Source organism: Heterocephalus glaber, unplaced genomic scaffold (genome assembly GCF_053883595.1).
Source record: "Heterocephalus glaber isolate CG9 unplaced genomic scaffold, H.glaber_assembly_v1.0 deba00001479, whole genome shotgun sequence".
NCBI classification, from domain to species: Eukaryota; Metazoa; Chordata; class Mammalia; order Rodentia; family Bathyergidae; genus Heterocephalus; species Heterocephalus glaber.
In genome coordinates this window covers 1368748-1384392 of record NW_028258316.1, presented here as the reverse complement: position 1 = coordinate 1384392, position 15645 = coordinate 1368748, and the positions used below count along the sequence as shown (strand labels likewise).

The 15645-nt window shown below is 61.2% G+C and overlaps 1 protein-coding gene and 1 long non-coding RNA gene across 6 annotated transcripts in view; one reads left to right on the top strand and one right to left on the bottom strand.

Moving 5' to 3' along the window:
* Window positions 1-15645, top strand: part of Nacc2 (NACC family member 2) — a 67658-nt gene that overhangs the window by 15217 nt on the left and 36796 nt on the right. The window contains exon 1 of one of the 5 annotated variants that reach the window (XM_087182941.1): window positions 43-105. The exons of 1 other annotated variant lie outside the window; for it this stretch is intronic. Coding sequence is in view for 1 of the 4 variants with exons in the window: in XM_004848884.4 (XP_004848941.2) it covers window positions 159-304 (146 nt within the window). In the remaining 3 variants the exon portion in view is untranslated. Of the gene's footprint in view, window positions 1-42; window positions 106-144; window positions 658-15645 lie in introns of those variants that run through there. 3 more of the 5 variants (XM_021261680.2, XM_004848884.4, XM_004848883.4) reach the window with 3 other exon arrangements.
* On the bottom strand, window positions 2633-8847 carry LOC147826019 (uncharacterized). The gene is made up of 4 exons (XR_015439796.1): window positions 8354-8847; window positions 7128-7266; window positions 6697-6889; window positions 2633-3222 (listed from the first exon to the last, which is right to left on the bottom strand). It is a non-coding gene; the product is annotated as an uncharacterized LOC147826019 (long non-coding RNA).

Sequence of the window (15645 nt, the reverse complement as noted above, 5' to 3'; positions counted from 1 at the left end):
GCGCCGCCCCGCCGCCCCGCCCGCCCGCCGCGGGTGCCCGGTGCCGAGGTCGAGGAGTCGGGGCCGAGCGGAGCCGCAGCGCCGCGGGACTGGCTGGCGCCGCAGGTACCGCCCCGCCGCACTTCCGCAACTCTCGGGCCGGGCCGCCAACTTGGCCGATGCGCCTGCCGCAGTGCCCGCCCCGCGCAACCGGACGCCGCCACCGCGGGTGCGGCCAGCCTGGGCCCAGAGGCGGCGGACCCGCCTGGAGGCTGGGGGCTCGGGCTGCGCGTCCCGGGAACCTCGCGTTCTGGGGACCCCCGAGGTAGCCCGCGGCCGCCGGGACGGGACCCCACCCCCACCCCACGCCGACCCCTCCCCCCGGCCCTGCGCGGGGCGCGGTCACCGCCTCCGCCCCTCCCCGCCCCCCACGGGCACCACAGCCCGCGAGAGTCCGGGGTCCCGCCTGGCTCGGCGTCTGTCTCCGCCGGAGTTGAGGTCCGGACGCTCCGGCCCGGCGGGGTCCTGCTTCTCCCCTGGGCGGGTGCTGCGCCTGCCGCCCCTCGGCAGCCTTGTGGCCCTGCTGGAGCCGCAGGAGCCGGTCGGGCTCTGTCTGGTCCCGGCGCTGGCCAGGGCGTCCCCACCCGGCCTGGATGGTGCCGGGTTGCGCTGCCCAAGGTGGGTGCCCTGCCGGGTGGTCGGGTTGTTGGGGACAGGCCAGGCCCTCGGGGCCCCGACCCCTCACCTACTCCTGCCGTCCTGTGCGGCGCCCCCTCTGGCTCTCCCCGCACCTCGTGGCCCACGTCCTGTCCCCAACTCTCCCTGTGCGGCTGCCCAGCTTGGCAGGACCTGGGGGGCTCTTCAGCCCCGCGTCCAGGCTCGAGGGGTCACCGCGCCGCGTGGCCAGCGTCCGCCCCACCTGTGCCCGCAGGCTGCTCCCGAGGCCGAGCCCGGTCCTCGCGCTGCCCCCTCACGTGCTCCCCGGAGACCCCGTGGTGTCCCCCGGCTCTGTGGCTGGGCGGAGCCGAGTGAGGCAGCGGGAGGTGAGGAGCAGCTGGGTGAAATTACCACGGAAAGTGGAGCGATCACTTGTCACCTCTCGGCCGGCTGGATCGCCTCACTGTCCCCCGGGGCTGGGTGTCCTCGGGCCCAGCCCGTGCGCTTCCTGGGGGTGCGGGGCGGCGGCAGAGGCAGTAGTGGGGACCTGGGGGGACTTGCAGGGCCTCAGAGTGGCCACACTGGGGAGGGCTTGTGACTGCTGACGAAACTCTAGCCTCCGAGCTCCCAGGCCAGAGCAGGGCCGAGTCACTCCTGAAGGAGAGGATCTGGGCCTCGGCTGGTGCGGGGAGGCCTGGCCCAGCCGCATCTGGCTGGGATGGGGCAGCAGTGTCGTCTTGGGGGACCCTGGGGCCAGGACCTGAGGGTGACCAGAGCCGGTGCTGTCCTTGTCAGCCTGCGCCTGTGTGGCTGCCTCTTAGCCAGGAGGGCTGGGGCCGAGGCCTTGCCCGGGTCTAGCCCAGGTCCCTGCACCCAGCCATCTCGTTCCCTGCTGGCATCTCAGGGCCCCTGGAGCCACCCGCCTGGGCTCTGCCCCCAGCCTGGGCCTCCTGGGGTTCTCTCCGTGGGGTCACGTGGGCTGTTGGGGTGCTTGCACCTCGAAGGTTTTTGGGCGGCCACACTGGGGTCCCAGGCACATGTGGGGACCCCCTCTGGGTGCTGTGCTCTCGGCCCCGGTGAGCATCTGGACCTCGGGTACCACCGTGCAGGGGACCCCAGCCAGGTGTCGGCCACGCCCCCGGGTTTCCTTCCCCTTCAGTCAGGATGAGGCAGGGCACGGAACCCGTGACCTTTCTTTTTAAGCCAGTCTTCGCTCTCCCTCGGCTCCCGGTGAGGTCGTTTGCCGAGTCTGCTCCACAGCTGCGTGGTGCCGGGCAACCTACAGCCGATCAGCTCGGAGCTGCCTCAGCTGCATCTCGCCCTCCCGGGCGCCACTTTGGAGGTGGCACCTGCGAGCAGGCCTCTCACAGGTGTGGGCAGAGGCTCGGCCGGAGGGCTGTGTGCGCCTGGGGGTGCCCTGCCCTCGTCCCATGGACGTCAAACCCAAGTTTGCACTCTCCCCGTCTGAAAGAGGCTCAGCCTGCGGGCTGGTGCGGGCACAGAGGCTGATGGGGCCTGGGCCTGGGCTCTGGGGCACTGTGGGGAGCAGGGCCACCCCCTCCCCGGCTGGGGGACCTTGGGGAGTGGCCCCTCCCAGGGCCCGGCCTCCCGGTGCAGCGGGACTTCCACAGGGCCTGGCACCCGGCTGGACTGTGGCCGTTGGGGTGCTGCTCCCTGAGCCATCAGGCAGTGCCTCGCCCTTTAAGGGGGGCCTCGGGTCCCCAGAGCCAGTTCCACCCTGCGGGAAAGGCGGGCTCCGTTCCCCTTGATGGCCCCCGGCATCCTGGAGGGCACATGGCCATGGATGGCCACCCGGCCCAGCCCGCCCAGCGCCTGCTCCTGTGCCTGGGAAGCAGGACCCAGCCTGGGCTGAGGGGCCCAAAGTGCCCTTATATAGTCATGGGACGAGGGCAGCCCCGCCCGCAGCGCCGGCTCAGCCGGGTGGGCTGGCCGGGTGGGGAGGGGTGGGGGCCTGAAGGGCAGCCAGATCCTGAGCCAAGCTTTGGGTCCAGCAGAGCCGGGCCTCAAGGAATGTTTATTGATTGAAAATAAAAATTTCCGGGCCCTCTGTAGTCAGGCCCAAGTACACTTGGGAAACCTCCATTTTTGCAAGCAAGAGGCCATTATTTGGTCACTGGTGGAGCCCCTGGGGTCCCTGACTGGGTGTCGGGCCATCAGCAGCCCAGCCCTCAAAATGTGTGTGCCCCCCCGCCGTGGGGCACTTGTGCACGGCCACCTGGTCTCTGCTGCGTCTTCTCCCTCGTCTCCGGGCCACCCTGCTGGGGGCCGTGGCCCTGCCGCCCCAAGGGAGTGACCGGAGGACCCCATCCTGCGCCCGGCTCAGTCCTGGTCCTCTGGGGTTTGGCAGCTCTGGGGGGCACCTGCCGGAGGCTCTGTCCTTGGTCCTGGGTCTCAGCCCAGTGCTGTCCCTGAACCGTGGTTTGCTGCCACCCGACTCTGCTCCGGGAAATCACCATGCGTGCTCGGTTGTGCTACTTCTGCCTGCCGTTCTGGAGCTAAGCGCCTTTGTTAAATTTTGTATATTGATACTTTTTGTTGTTGTCAGCAGTTTTTTCTTCCTTTTTTCTGGATATAAAGCCATTAGGGTGAGAGGAGATTAAAAAGATACATTACAATTAAAATGTTAATGAAAGCCGCATCATACAACTTCTGAACCCTTGGGGCATTCATCTTGCCTGTGTCGTGTCCATTAACTTGGGCGATTCTTATTCCACACTGACCCCTGCTGAGGGATTTGTGCTATAATTGGATTTTTTTTTTTATAAAAAAGAAAACAAGCTTTTAAGAAAATAGAGGTTGAGTGGTCGGCCCTGACTCCTAAAGGAAGAGAAAGGATGGAGGACAAGGTCTGCTGCCCTGGGGCCCATCCAGGTGGGGTATGGGTCCCTGCAGGCCCTGGGTCCCCCGGCTGCAGGGTGTGCACGGGGTGTGGGTCTGCAAGAGGGGGACCCTGAGGGGGAGCTGGAGCCCTGAAGACTTGGGGTGGGGCCGGGCACCCCAGCTGTGTGGGTGCTGTGAAGGAGCCCCGGGCCCTGCCTGTGATGTGTGGAGGTCTGGAGGAGCCAGGCCTGCCTTGGAGGGGACTGGGTTCGTGGGTGAGGCCAGGGCCGAGAGCTGCCTTCCCGGGGTGTGGGTGCTCTGAGGGTGGCAGGAGCGAGCAGTGGTTCAGACTGCTGGCTGTGGTGAGGGCATGGCCCGTGCCCTGTGGCCGTGCCCTGTCCTAGACCCGGTCCCGGGGCGGCTCAGCCCGGCCACAGCCGAAGCGGAGGTGCCAGGGACCAGTCAGGTGGCTGCAGCAGACGGGTTTCATGTCTGTGTTTCTGCAACACCTTTCTATAAAGGGAAACATAATTTAAAATATGATTACTTAGTGTTGTAACAGCACCTCAGCCGCTCTTGTGCGATGTGTGATCGTTATCGAGCCTGATATTAACTTGCAGGGAATATTATGCAGATTGCCTGCTGGCTCCGGGATCCTTCCGAGTGGGGCCGGCGGGTCCTTGGGGCTGAGCCTGTGTGGTCCTCTCTGCAGACCCGGGCTCTGGCAACACTGGGCAGAGGGCCACGGCGCACCCCTAACTGGGTACTTACCAGCCCCAGGCTTGGCGGACTGGCCTGGTACAGTGGGCAGCCCTCTGCCCGACACCCACCCGGGCCCTGTGGGGTGCACACCCAGGGCCTGCAGGGAGCAGGTCGGGGGCAGCCCTTGCACGGGGATCCCTTCCAGCCACCCCTGTAGCAATACCGCCCCGGGCAAGTTGGGGGCAAAAATGCCAGCCTGAGTGGCGGGAAGGCCAGTTGAGGCTTCCCAGGAATCCTGTCTGGCTGCCGACTTGAGTCTCCAAATGCGCTCCCTCCACTGCAGTGGGGCAGCACCGTCGAGGTCTCCTGCGCCTGACCTTACGCCTCATGGGGTGGACAGGTGTCGAGGGGAGCCCTGGACATGAGGGCAGGGGACTCCCTGGACGCCTGGAGCTGGGTCCGCCTTGGGGTGCAGAGCACTGTGCTCCTAGGCTTGGGCAGGTGGGTGTGGAAACCCGGGAATCCCTCCTCCCCGAGTCCCGAGCCCTGTGGGGACCCGGCCTTGCCAGCTCTACCAACTCCCGCAGCCTGGGTGGGCGGTGTCACACCCTCCACCTCTGCCTGGTGGCGCACGTCTCTGCCGCCTCCTATCTGTGTCCAGGCCTCCTCTTCACGCTGGGGACGGAGCCCAGGCCCTGTGCCTGCTAAGCCCTCTCTCTGCCACTGCCGCGCTGCACCCCAGCCAGGTACCCCTTCCCCTAAGGACATCCCAAATCAGAGCGACCCCAGCTCTGGATCCTTGTCTAATGGCGGCTGCAGTGACCCTGTCCCAAGGTCCAGGCTGTCCGTGAGGGCTCAGGAGGGTGAAATTTGGGGGACCCTGTGCCACCTGGGGTGGGGGGCAGGGAGCCTTTGTGCTTAGGGGCGGTGGGTGCTGCCTGGCAGGCCTGGTGAGAGGGATGGGGTGTCGGGGAAGCAGAGCGGGAGAGAGGTAACGGAGGGAGACGGGCCGCCGCCTTATGTAAGTTTCGGGACAGAGGCAGGGAGCGTGTTAATTATTGTAACCCAGTTCAGTGGTGCGTCCCTGCCATAGGAAGTGGCCTGGAAACCAGCAGCCCTGGGTCACAGGGAGCCCCGGGGCGACGTGGCTGGCACAGCTGGTCAGCGCGCAGCTCTGTCCGCTGTCTGGGATGGGAGGCCTCGGGGTCCACAGCAGCGCATGCTGTGGGGGCCCAAGGCAGCGGTGCCAGCCGAGGTGAGCTGTCTGGGGGAGGTGGGCTCCTGTGCTCTGTCGGGAGAGCAGAGCGGGTGGCCTCCAGCTCCCGGGAGGCTGCCGGGGCTCAGCTCTCACCCCTCCCAGGACGTTGAGAGGCTCCTGCACCCCAAATGGAGGTCCCTGGGTGTCACCCCGAGGCCACTGCCCTCCCCACTGCGGCCCGGTCTCCCGGGAAGGTGGCTGCCCCAAGTGGCTGGGATGCCCAGGGAGGGCACTGGCAGGGTGTCCAGGTGGCCCTAGCCCCGAGCCCCACCCCTCCCAGCTGCCGGCTGTCCGACGGGGGGACTTCCGGGCAGATGCAGGGAGCTCGCAGAGAGGCCCCCACGTTGCACAGCTTTCGTTACCCTGCGAGGGGCGGCTCACGGCCAGGGCTGCTTGTCGCCGTGTGAGCCCGCACCAGGCTGTGCCCCACGGAAGGCCACGCCCGCGGTCACGGGGAGGGCACTGGACCCTTAGTGCCCCTGCGCTTTGACAGAGACCCTCCCTGCGAGCCCAAGTGCGGCCTTTCCTGCCTGGTGGCCCTCGGCCACGGACACAGAAGGATGGTGGTCACGGTGACCGGCTGGTCCTGCCTGGCGCGATGTCTTCAGGGCTCACCCCTGTGGTCACAGTTGCGCGTTTCCTTTTTCCTTTTGTGCATGTGCGTGTGTGTGTGTGTGTGTGTGTGTGTGTGTCACTGGAGATTGAGCCCAGGCCTTTGATTGAGCTGCGTTCCCAGCCCTTTCTTGTTCTTTTACTTTGAGTCAGGCTCTTGCTAAGTTGCCCAGGCTGGGCTTCAACTTGCAACCCTCCTGCCTCAGCCTCCGGTGCTGGCCTGACAGGCGTTGCCCCGTGCCCAGCTTCCTTCCTCTTTGGTGGGTTGCTGGCCCTGGCCCCGTCGGCCTCTGCGGCCTGACCCTGTCTAGCCCGCTTTAGCTGCACACCCCACCCGTCTGTGGCTTTCTTGGAGGCACACGTGTCACGGCGTGGCCAGGGACATGGCAGGTGTGACAGGTGGCGTCGTGGCAGAGTGGCAGGCGATGTCACTCGGGACCAGGTGTCCTGGAGGGGCGTCTTCTGCTGGCTGCAGGGGCTGGTGGCGCTGCCATCCTTGCAACCCTCCTCAGGGTGAGGGTGTGGAGAGTGTGTACGTGTGTGCACATGCATGGCTGAGCCTTGGGCCCCCTCCCAGGCCCTGCCTCCCCAGGTCCCCCCTCAGCAGCCTCCTCCTGGCCAGAACCAGCTCCAAGGAGGATGCCTACCTCAGATCAGGGCCCCCAGGTACGGCAGGGGCTTGCTGCACCGAATTGACTGCATCCCCAGACACCCTGCGCTCATCACATACGGGTACAGCTGGGCACGTGGCTGTTCCTGTGGTCCTTGTACTCAGGAGGCTGAGGCAGGAGGATCACGTGAACGCAGGAGTTCAAGGCCTGCCTGGGCAGCATAGTGAGCCTACAACACAGGAAATCAAAGCAAAATAAAGGTGACCCAGAGGCTAACCAAGCCGCAGTCTGGGAGGACAGGCCCAGTGGCCTCTGACTCCAGCCCCAGGTGCCCGGAAACGGCTCCCCCTGGACGGGTGTGGAGGGGTGGCTCTGGGACTGGAGTTGGGGTATCAGAAAGGGGCTCTGCCCGTGTGGCTCCTCGTCCTCACCCAACCATGGCATGTGCCTCTCGGGGCAGAAACTACCTTGGCCAGAAGATGCACAGTGTCCCCCTGGTGCCCTGCAGCGTGGCGGGACGAGGTGAGCAGGGGCCTTGCCAAGCTGGACACAGGAAGATGAGGAGAAGAGAGCAGAGTCAGCTCTGTGGCCCAGGGTGTCTGTCTTCTGCAGAGAAAGAAAGACGCAAACCCCTGGTTCCTGCTCTCTGCTGTGGGGGGCAGGGCCCCATGCAGCTTCAGAGCCACCGGGGCGTCTGCGCTTGGGTGGAGGGCACCGGGAGGGGTGCTGCCCCTGCCTGTCCCAGGCCGGTCACCCTCCACGGTGGTCGGGTCTCTCCCTGCAGCACCCCTGGGGTTGACACCCGGCACCCCGAGTCAGATGAGTGCCCCCGCCCCGTCCTGGTGGCTCAGTTTTGTGCCTCTGTGGGGTGGAGGCCTGGGACTCTTAAGACCCCACTGCAGGGCTGCCCTTAGGGCTTCTGGGAGCTCCGTGGGGTTGCGGATGTCCCCGAGGAGGGGCCCAGCAGGGCAGGCCCAGAGGTGGCCTGGGAGGGGCGGCTTGCAGCAGGGGCTCCCCCACACCGGGCCTCAGGGCCCCCATGGCAGGGGGCCCATTTGCAGTGCTGTAGAAGACCCCAATTTCCGAGGCCTTCGCAGGGTGAGGGACAGACTGGCCGTGGCCTTGTCCGGTGGCTTCCTGCTGCTCGCACATCTCCTGAGCCCCAGGACTTTGGTAACCACACAGTCCCAGGTGCTGAGACCCCGTACCGGCTCCCTGCCCAGCAGCTGCAGCAACAGCCAGGGCAGGGTGGGGTGGCAGCTGCTGGGTGTTGGAGGGAGGCTCCCTAGCTCCTGGTGGCCTCCCGGCCAGCGTCCAACCTGGACTGCCAGCCAGGTGGCTTTTCTGCTGAGTGGGGCTGGGCCCTGTGTCCCGGTCCCTGCTGTCCAGGCTGGAGGGAGGGGTGTGGCCCTGCAGAGCCGCCACTGGCCCTGGGGACCAGTCCCAGGACGGGTCCCCCATGGAGCGCCCCGGGGATGGTGCCTGGCAGGCCCGTGGGGATCCTGCCGGCTCCACCAGGCTGGGGGGGCGCTGCTACCTCTGTTCGTCAGCCCCTCGAGGCTGCGCTGGAGCTGGAGATCTCCGCAGCAGAGGGCAGGTGCACACACCTGAGTGGGTTTCAGGCTCTGTGCCCTAAACTAATGTAGCATGTACTTAAAAAAATCCATGATTGAAGTCAAATTAACATATTTACCTTCAGTGCTCCCCAGGGAACGGTTAGGGAATAGCGGAGGTGCGGCGGCTGCAGCGTTCAGTTGGCAGCGATGGGACATCTGCTCTCCAGGGGACGAGAGGCGCCCCTCAGCTTTCCCGGTGGTCTCAGGGGGCCTGGATGAGGCGGAGAGGCCATCTCCAAGGGTGCTGGGCTCTGGGAGGCCGCACTATGGCGCCAGGGCTTGGTGGTGGCCTCTGCCCTGGGTTTGCTTGGCCCAGTGGGGCTGAGCCTGTCTCCAACTTCTGCTGGCTGGGGCCACTGCCCCGGGCCCTGACTGGCTGGGCAGGGGCCACTTGGAGGGGAGAGGGTTCCCTGGGGATGGCTCTGCTCTGCCTCCTTCCATCTTGGCTTGTTTCCACGGTCCTCCTTCCGGGTCACCGCTGGCCCGGGAGCTCTTGCCTGTGTGAGCTTCGGGCTGCATTCGGGTTCTCTTGCTCTGGCCTGGGTGCCAGCCGGGCCTGCTATGCACTGTGTGACAGTGGTCTGGGGCCACACTGTGCCTTGTGCACTGCCACCCCGCGAGGCCCTGGCTCCCACAGTGCCACTGTGGTGCCCCGGTGTCATTGTTTGGAGCAGAGCGCGTTGATCTGGGCGAAGCCGCATTGCCCCCAGGGTGCCAGACCTGGCCCAGGGCCCCAGGCGCGAGCGAGTGGCTCGAGGGCCAGGTGTGACTTGGAGATGTGAGTCCCTGTGGGCGGCCCAGCCTGGCAGACTGGGTCAGCTGCCTGTGTCCACCTCAGGGACAGATTTGTAAATGCTCAGAAACACCTCTGCGGGGAAACCGTGCTGCTTCAAGAATGAATGGAGAACTTAATTTTTTACCTGGCTGAGCCTGTGACATGGCCTGGGCGCTTTCGGGGTGACAGGAAGGGAACAGCTTTCTGCCCACATGATGGGCACAGGGGCTCCCCAAGACCAGGCATCACACCCTGCTGGCACGTGGACACCGTCACCCAAACACAGCCACTAAGAAACACCTTTAAAACAGTTATGAACCAGGTGTGGTGCGCACAACTATCATCCTGGGACTCTGGGAGGCTGAGGCAGGAGGGTTCCAAGTTTAAGCCCAGCTTGAACAACTGAGAAACTTAATGAGACCTTGTCTCAAAATAATAAGTAGAAACAGGCTGGGGGGCCAGGGATTTAGCCCAGTGGCACCACACCTGCCTCAGAAGCACAAGGTCCTGAGTTCGATCCCCAGTACCACACACACAAACAACAGGCTGGGAATGTGGCTCAGTGCAAAGGCCCTGGGTTCAATCCCAAGTGCCAAAGAAAAGAATTATGAACACTCTTGCCAGAACCAAGCAAATCTCCCCAAACTTTCACATATTTTATGGCGTCTTTTCAGACTCGTGATTTGCTGATAACACAGGGAAGTAGAGCTCGCCCCTGGTGCGCAGAGGCAACTCCGCTGGCTCTGACCCTGGGGGCTCCGCCCCTGACACAACCTGGTCACTGCTCGCCTCTCCTGGGAGGGGCGGGAGGTGACAGGAGGGTGAGCACACCCCACAGTGGCCGGAGGGCTGAGGTTTGAGACTAGCCTGGGCCCCTTAGTGGGAACGGGGTTGGGGGGGTGGGCTGTGGCTTTGACACCCAGGACTGTAGTCTGTGTGTCACACCTCTGCCTGCAGACCAGAGTTGCTCCCATCCCACGGATGATCCGGACACTTCACGCTGCTCCCTGGTTACTGTCAATGTTGGTCCTGGTGTTACACTGAGGGCGAGAGAAGGTTTATGTTGACACTACGCGGGGCAATCCGGTCACCTTTTGGTGTTTGACTTTGTGGACATAATCGTTGACCCACGTGCTGCTGTGAGTGGCCAGGGTGAACAGTTAAGCACACACCGTGGTTACATCCACATATGGAATATTATTTGACCACAGAAAGGAACAAGGTGCACTCTAAGAGGGTTTTGCTTTTCTTTCTTTCTTTCTTTTTTCGAGACAGGGTCTTGCTGTGCAGTTCAGGCTGGCTTTGAACTCATTATGTAGCTCGAGCTGGGCAATCCTCCTGCCTCAGCCTCCCGAGTGCTGGGATCACAGGTATGCACCACCTTTCTTATTTTGCAGTGCTAGGGATGAAACCCAGGACCTCCTGCCTGCCAGGCAAGCGTCCCCTTGAGTGGCACCCCAGCCCCAAGGGGAGCATTTTATGGCACACGGAGCTGTCTCCCCGAAGCTGTTTCGGAGAAGAGGGGTCTTCGCGATGTTCTCAAGATTCTCATTTGCTGGCTCTGACAGGCCTGCAGCGGGGTCACACTGTGGCATCCCCTGCCTGTCCTGGATGCCGGATTCTGTCCCCGGGGTGCTGTGGACCCCCTTGGGCTCTCCGCCGCCACCAGCCCACAGCGAGTCTGGGCATTCAGGTGGGTGCTGTTGCTGGCACTGTCCTCCAGCTGGGCCGTCTCCACGCCCTGTGCACGGCTGCTTTTGCCAAGTGGACGTACAGCCTCTTGTTTTCCGTTGCATGTTCAGTGTCTTGGTCCACTCCACCGAGCCATGTGCAGCTTGAGGCTGGCCGGGTGTCCCCACGTGCGGGGTCCCTGCCTTCCATCCCAGCGCCTGCCTCCTCCTGTTTAATTCTTTTTCCAGTCCTCTGAGACATTCTAATTCTTTGCCTTTCATGGAATGTATTTTTGTTGCCTCCTGGACAGGAGCATAAATCACAGATTTTGTGATTTCGTTTTACATAGTTTTTCACAGTGCTGGGCCTGGAACCCGCAGCCCTGTGTATGCTGAGCCCCCGGGCCCATCCCTGACCGGTGCGTTTCGTTCGTGTACACTATTGGAACCATCGGTGGGGCAGGGCTCAAGTCTGCCTTTTTATTTATTTGATTTGTTCTCTCTTTGGTTTTTATTCTTCCTTCCTTCCTGTGGGCTACTTGAATTTTTGAAAATTTCATTTTGATTTATGGGTAGTTTTTTCCTTTTAGAAACAACATCGTACACCTCACCCATACGGTCATAATTCACGCACTGTACAACTCAGTGGTTTAGTGTATTCGGGGCTCTGCAGCCATCGCCACAATCAATTTTAAAACCTTCCTGTCACTCCAAAAAAATTCCCATACCCATAGCAATCATTCCCATTCCTCCGATCCCCCACTTCTCTCGGCTCTAGGCAACCACCGATCTTTTATTCATCTGTAAATCACCGGTCCTGCACATTCTGGAGAAAGACTCAGACCGAGTCACCCTGCTCACCACTGTTTCCGCTTAGCATAATGCTTCCCGGGCGCACCAGGCTGCGGCGGGCGGGTGGAGTGTTCGCTCAAGGTATCTGTGTTTGTCGTCAGCAGACACCACGATTCACTTACCCATTGGTCAGTTGGTGGACACCTGGCTGTGATGGCCTCTTTGTACATACGCTGTTGGGAGTGTGTCCTCATCAGTGGACATCTGTGTGGATGTGGGTTTGCTTTTCTCACGGCAGGGCACCTGGGCCGTCTCTAACCTTTTGAGGAAATTGCTTTTTCCACGTGGGCCGTATCCTTTCACCTTCCCAGCTGGGTTAGCGAGCTCTGTCTCTCGTGCTTGGGATGGAGCCCGGGGCCTGGCACACACTTGGCATGTGTTCTGCCGCTGAGCCTACCCCAGCCCCTTAGTTTGATTTCAACTGCAGTTTTCCTCTTGGCCAGTGATAGTATTTTTTCATGTGCATATTGGGCATTTGTGTATATTTTTGTTTTTGTTTTTGGGTACCGGGGATGAAACTCAGGCCTTGCGCTTGCAAGGCAGGCGGCGGAACCACTGAGCTAAATCTCCGGCATTTGTTTATATTTTTGCAAGCATGTCTCTATATCCTTTGCTCCGTTTTGAACTGGACTGCTTCTGTTTTTATTGTTGAGCTGCCAAAGTTCTTTTTTGTTGTTGTTGTTTGTTTTTTGTTTTTTTGAGACAGGGTCTCACTATGCGATTCAGGCTGGCCTTGAACTCACTGTGTAGCCCAGGCTGGCCTCGAACTCACAGTGATCCTCCTGCCTCAGCTTCCCGAGTGCTGGGATTGCAGGTGTGAGGCACCGTGCCTGACCAAAGTTCTTTATATGTTGTACGTACAAGCCTCATAGAAATATGATTCGCAAGCCAGGCACAGAGGCACATGCCTGTATTCTCAGCTACTAGGGAGGCTGAGGCAGGAGCGTCCAGAATTGGAGGCCAAGCTTGGGCAGCAGAGGAGGCAAGGTTAAGTTCTGGGGTGTAACTTGCTTGCCTCAAGTTCACGAGGCTGTGGGTTCAGTCTGCAGCACCAATGAAAACCAAAACGAAAGGACAGAAAGATGATTGGCAGATGTCCCCTTGCATCTTTTGCCATGTCTTCACTTTCTTGTGGTCCCCTTGGAAGTGCAGAGTCTAATTTTGGTGGAATCTGCTATCGGTATTGTTTCTTTTGTTGCTTGTGCTTTTGGGTTGGTATCTAAGGACTCGTTGCTTAGCTCAGGCCCCGAGGGCTTTGCTTGTGAATTCTTGTAGAGGGTGAGAGTTCTGTTCCCGCGTGGCGCGGGGTGGCCCTTGCCCTCCTGTGTGTGGGGATGCTGTGGCCTGGTGCAGGGTAGGAGAGGGCTGCTGTTTCCCTCCTGGGACTGCCCAGGTGTCCTTGTCCACCAGCCGATGGTAGACTGCTCGCCGTGGCCCATTGATCTGGGTCTGTTTTCGTGTCCGTGCCACACTGGCCTGACTACGGTAGCTTTGGAGCAGTTTTGGGACCAGGAGCCATGAACGCTCCTGCTTTGCTCTTCCCAGGGTCAGCGTGGCCACCCCGGACCCAGCGTCTCCATGTGAATGTGAGCCTCTGAGGTCCCTTTCCACAAGAAGCCAGCTGAGGTTTTGTTTTGTTTTTTTTTTGTACCAGGGATCGAACTCGGGTCCTTGAGCTTGCAAGGCAGGTGGCGGAACCACTGAGCTAAATCCCCCGCAAACTGAGGTTTTAATAGCAACTGTGCCACATCTGTCATCAGTTTAAGGAGCATGTAGGCCCTTCTGACCCCTGAACACGCTGTATCTTGGTTACTTTCTCGTTGCTGAGACAAAATACCCAGCACCCACAAGTTAAAGGAGGAAGGTTGGTTTTGGCTCGTAGTGTGTGGAGGTTTCAGTCCATGGTCGTCTGGTTCCACGGCAGAGTGGCTCAGTGGAGGGGAAGGAGCTTATGTGTGCAGGCCGGAGGCAGAGTGCCTTGCTTTCCCTTGGCTCCAAGCCTTTTGGGTGGTGCTGCCCACACCCGGGGTGGGCCTCCCCTGCACCCCAAGAGCACAAAGCCAGTTGTCACACCCTCAATCCAGCAGCGGCACACAGCCACCTCCAAAGAGTCCTGCCTGTGAACACATGAGGCTTTGGGGCAACATCTATATAGAAACCACAACATGATGTGTTTCCATTTGTTTGGATCTTTCATTTACTTCGACAAAGTTTTGCAGCTTTCCAAGTTTAAATCTGGCTGCGTTTAACCCCAAGTACTTGATACTTTTTGGTGTTGATAGAAATGGAATTGTTCAGTTAATTTCTTTCCCGATTGTTTACCACACAGGTGCAGAGCTGCGTGTGGCTTTTGCGTGTTGATCTTGCAGTCTTTTGCGTGTGTTCTTTAGTTCTGACATTGCTCGCCGGTCCTGTAGGATTTTCTCTGTCAAGGGTTGTGTTCTCCACTGACCTGCGGTGTGTTTTCCAGCTGTCCGCTTCTGCCTCCTGACCTTGACCAACCCGACCACACTCCTGGCCCCTCCGGTGAGTGCTGGACAGAAGTGTGGTGAGCTTGTCTTGCTGTGAGCTCGGGGAGTGCCTCTCTCACCATCAGGGCGGTGACACTCACCAGGTGGGGAAGGCCAAGTCCAGAGTGCTCTTCTTGGTCAGAGTGATTGGTTTTGTTTTGAGATGAGGGATTGCTGAGCTGCCCGGGCTGGCCTTGAATTCCTGGGCTACCTGATCCTCCCGCCTCAGCTTCCTGAAGAGCTGGATGACAGGAGAAGCACCATGCTTGGCTTGTGTCGTTATGTGTTGTTGTATGTTTGTGTTTTCAGATTGCAGGAATTGGTGTTAATACATACAAATGCTATTTGAGCCAGTGGTTCCCCCTCAAAAATGAAGTTTGGTTTGTTTATATTCTGGAAGTTTCGGAGATGGCGAATTTAAAAACTCGCTCTTATCTGTCAGCCAGCCAGGACACAGCCCAGGGATTTTGTGGTCTGATGTGAGAAGAGACCCCCTTGGGTGGGAGGGTCCTGTCCTCCGGAGAGGGAGACCCTGGGCTCGGGGCTCACAGGGCACAGGTGGGCATGGGGAGGGCTGTCCTTGCCCTGCCGGGAGCTGCTCCCCAGGCTCAGGACTGGGTCCCCACGTCACCCCCAAGGTCTGCGTGAGCTGGGCCACCGAGAGGTGCACCTGCGGCCTCACAGGTGGTGGGGTGCCTCGGGGCCTGGCAGCTGCTCAACCCTGGCCCTGAATGGAAAAGGGACATGGCCCAGACCACGAGCTAGACAGGACGCAGGGGGGCAGATGACCTGGCCTCTGCCCAGAAGTGTTAGCAGCCTGGGGAGGGGACAGTAAAAACCAAGACAGCCAGTGAGGCCCAAGGTCTGCTGCCCACTGGGGCTGGCGGAGGAGACTCAGCAATAAGCAGGGCTGCAGCTGGCTGGGTCCCTGTGGGTGACCTGTCAGTGTGGAACATTCAGAAAGTTCCAAGGAGACCTGAGCACGGGGGTGCATAGCTGTGGGCTCTGCTACTTGGGAGGGTGAGGCAGGAGGATCACTTGAACCCAGGAATTCTAGAACAGTCTGGGCCATGGATCTGGGGGAGAAGAAAGAAAAGCTGGGGTGCAGCTGAGTGGTGCTCGTCTAGTGTACACGAGGCCCAGCACCGCAGCACGGAGCGGCTCACACAGGTGTGACCTCAGCGTGGATCTGTCACGTGCGCCTGACTAGGGCAGCAGACCCGGAGGTGGCAGCTGGCAGGAGCAGCTGTACCGGCCCGGGACAGGGCGGAATGTGGAGCTGCCTGGCCCTGGGCTTCCCCGGGGCGGGTCTGGGTGAGGGTCTGGCACCAAACACCCTGGGGCGATCTTTCCCATGGGGCGTCTCTGCATCTGTCCTGGACGGGGACCGAGCTGCTGGCCGCTGTTGAGTCGCCAGCCGCGCAGGCTGCAGAGGGGACGCTTGTGTTTGTGGGCGTTATTCTTCGTGTTTGTAATTATCTCACGTCACCCCTTGGTGCTCCCCTGTGTCCCAGAGCCGGGGCAGGACTCCAGTCTCCCCCCGACACGCCCCAGGTCGAGGG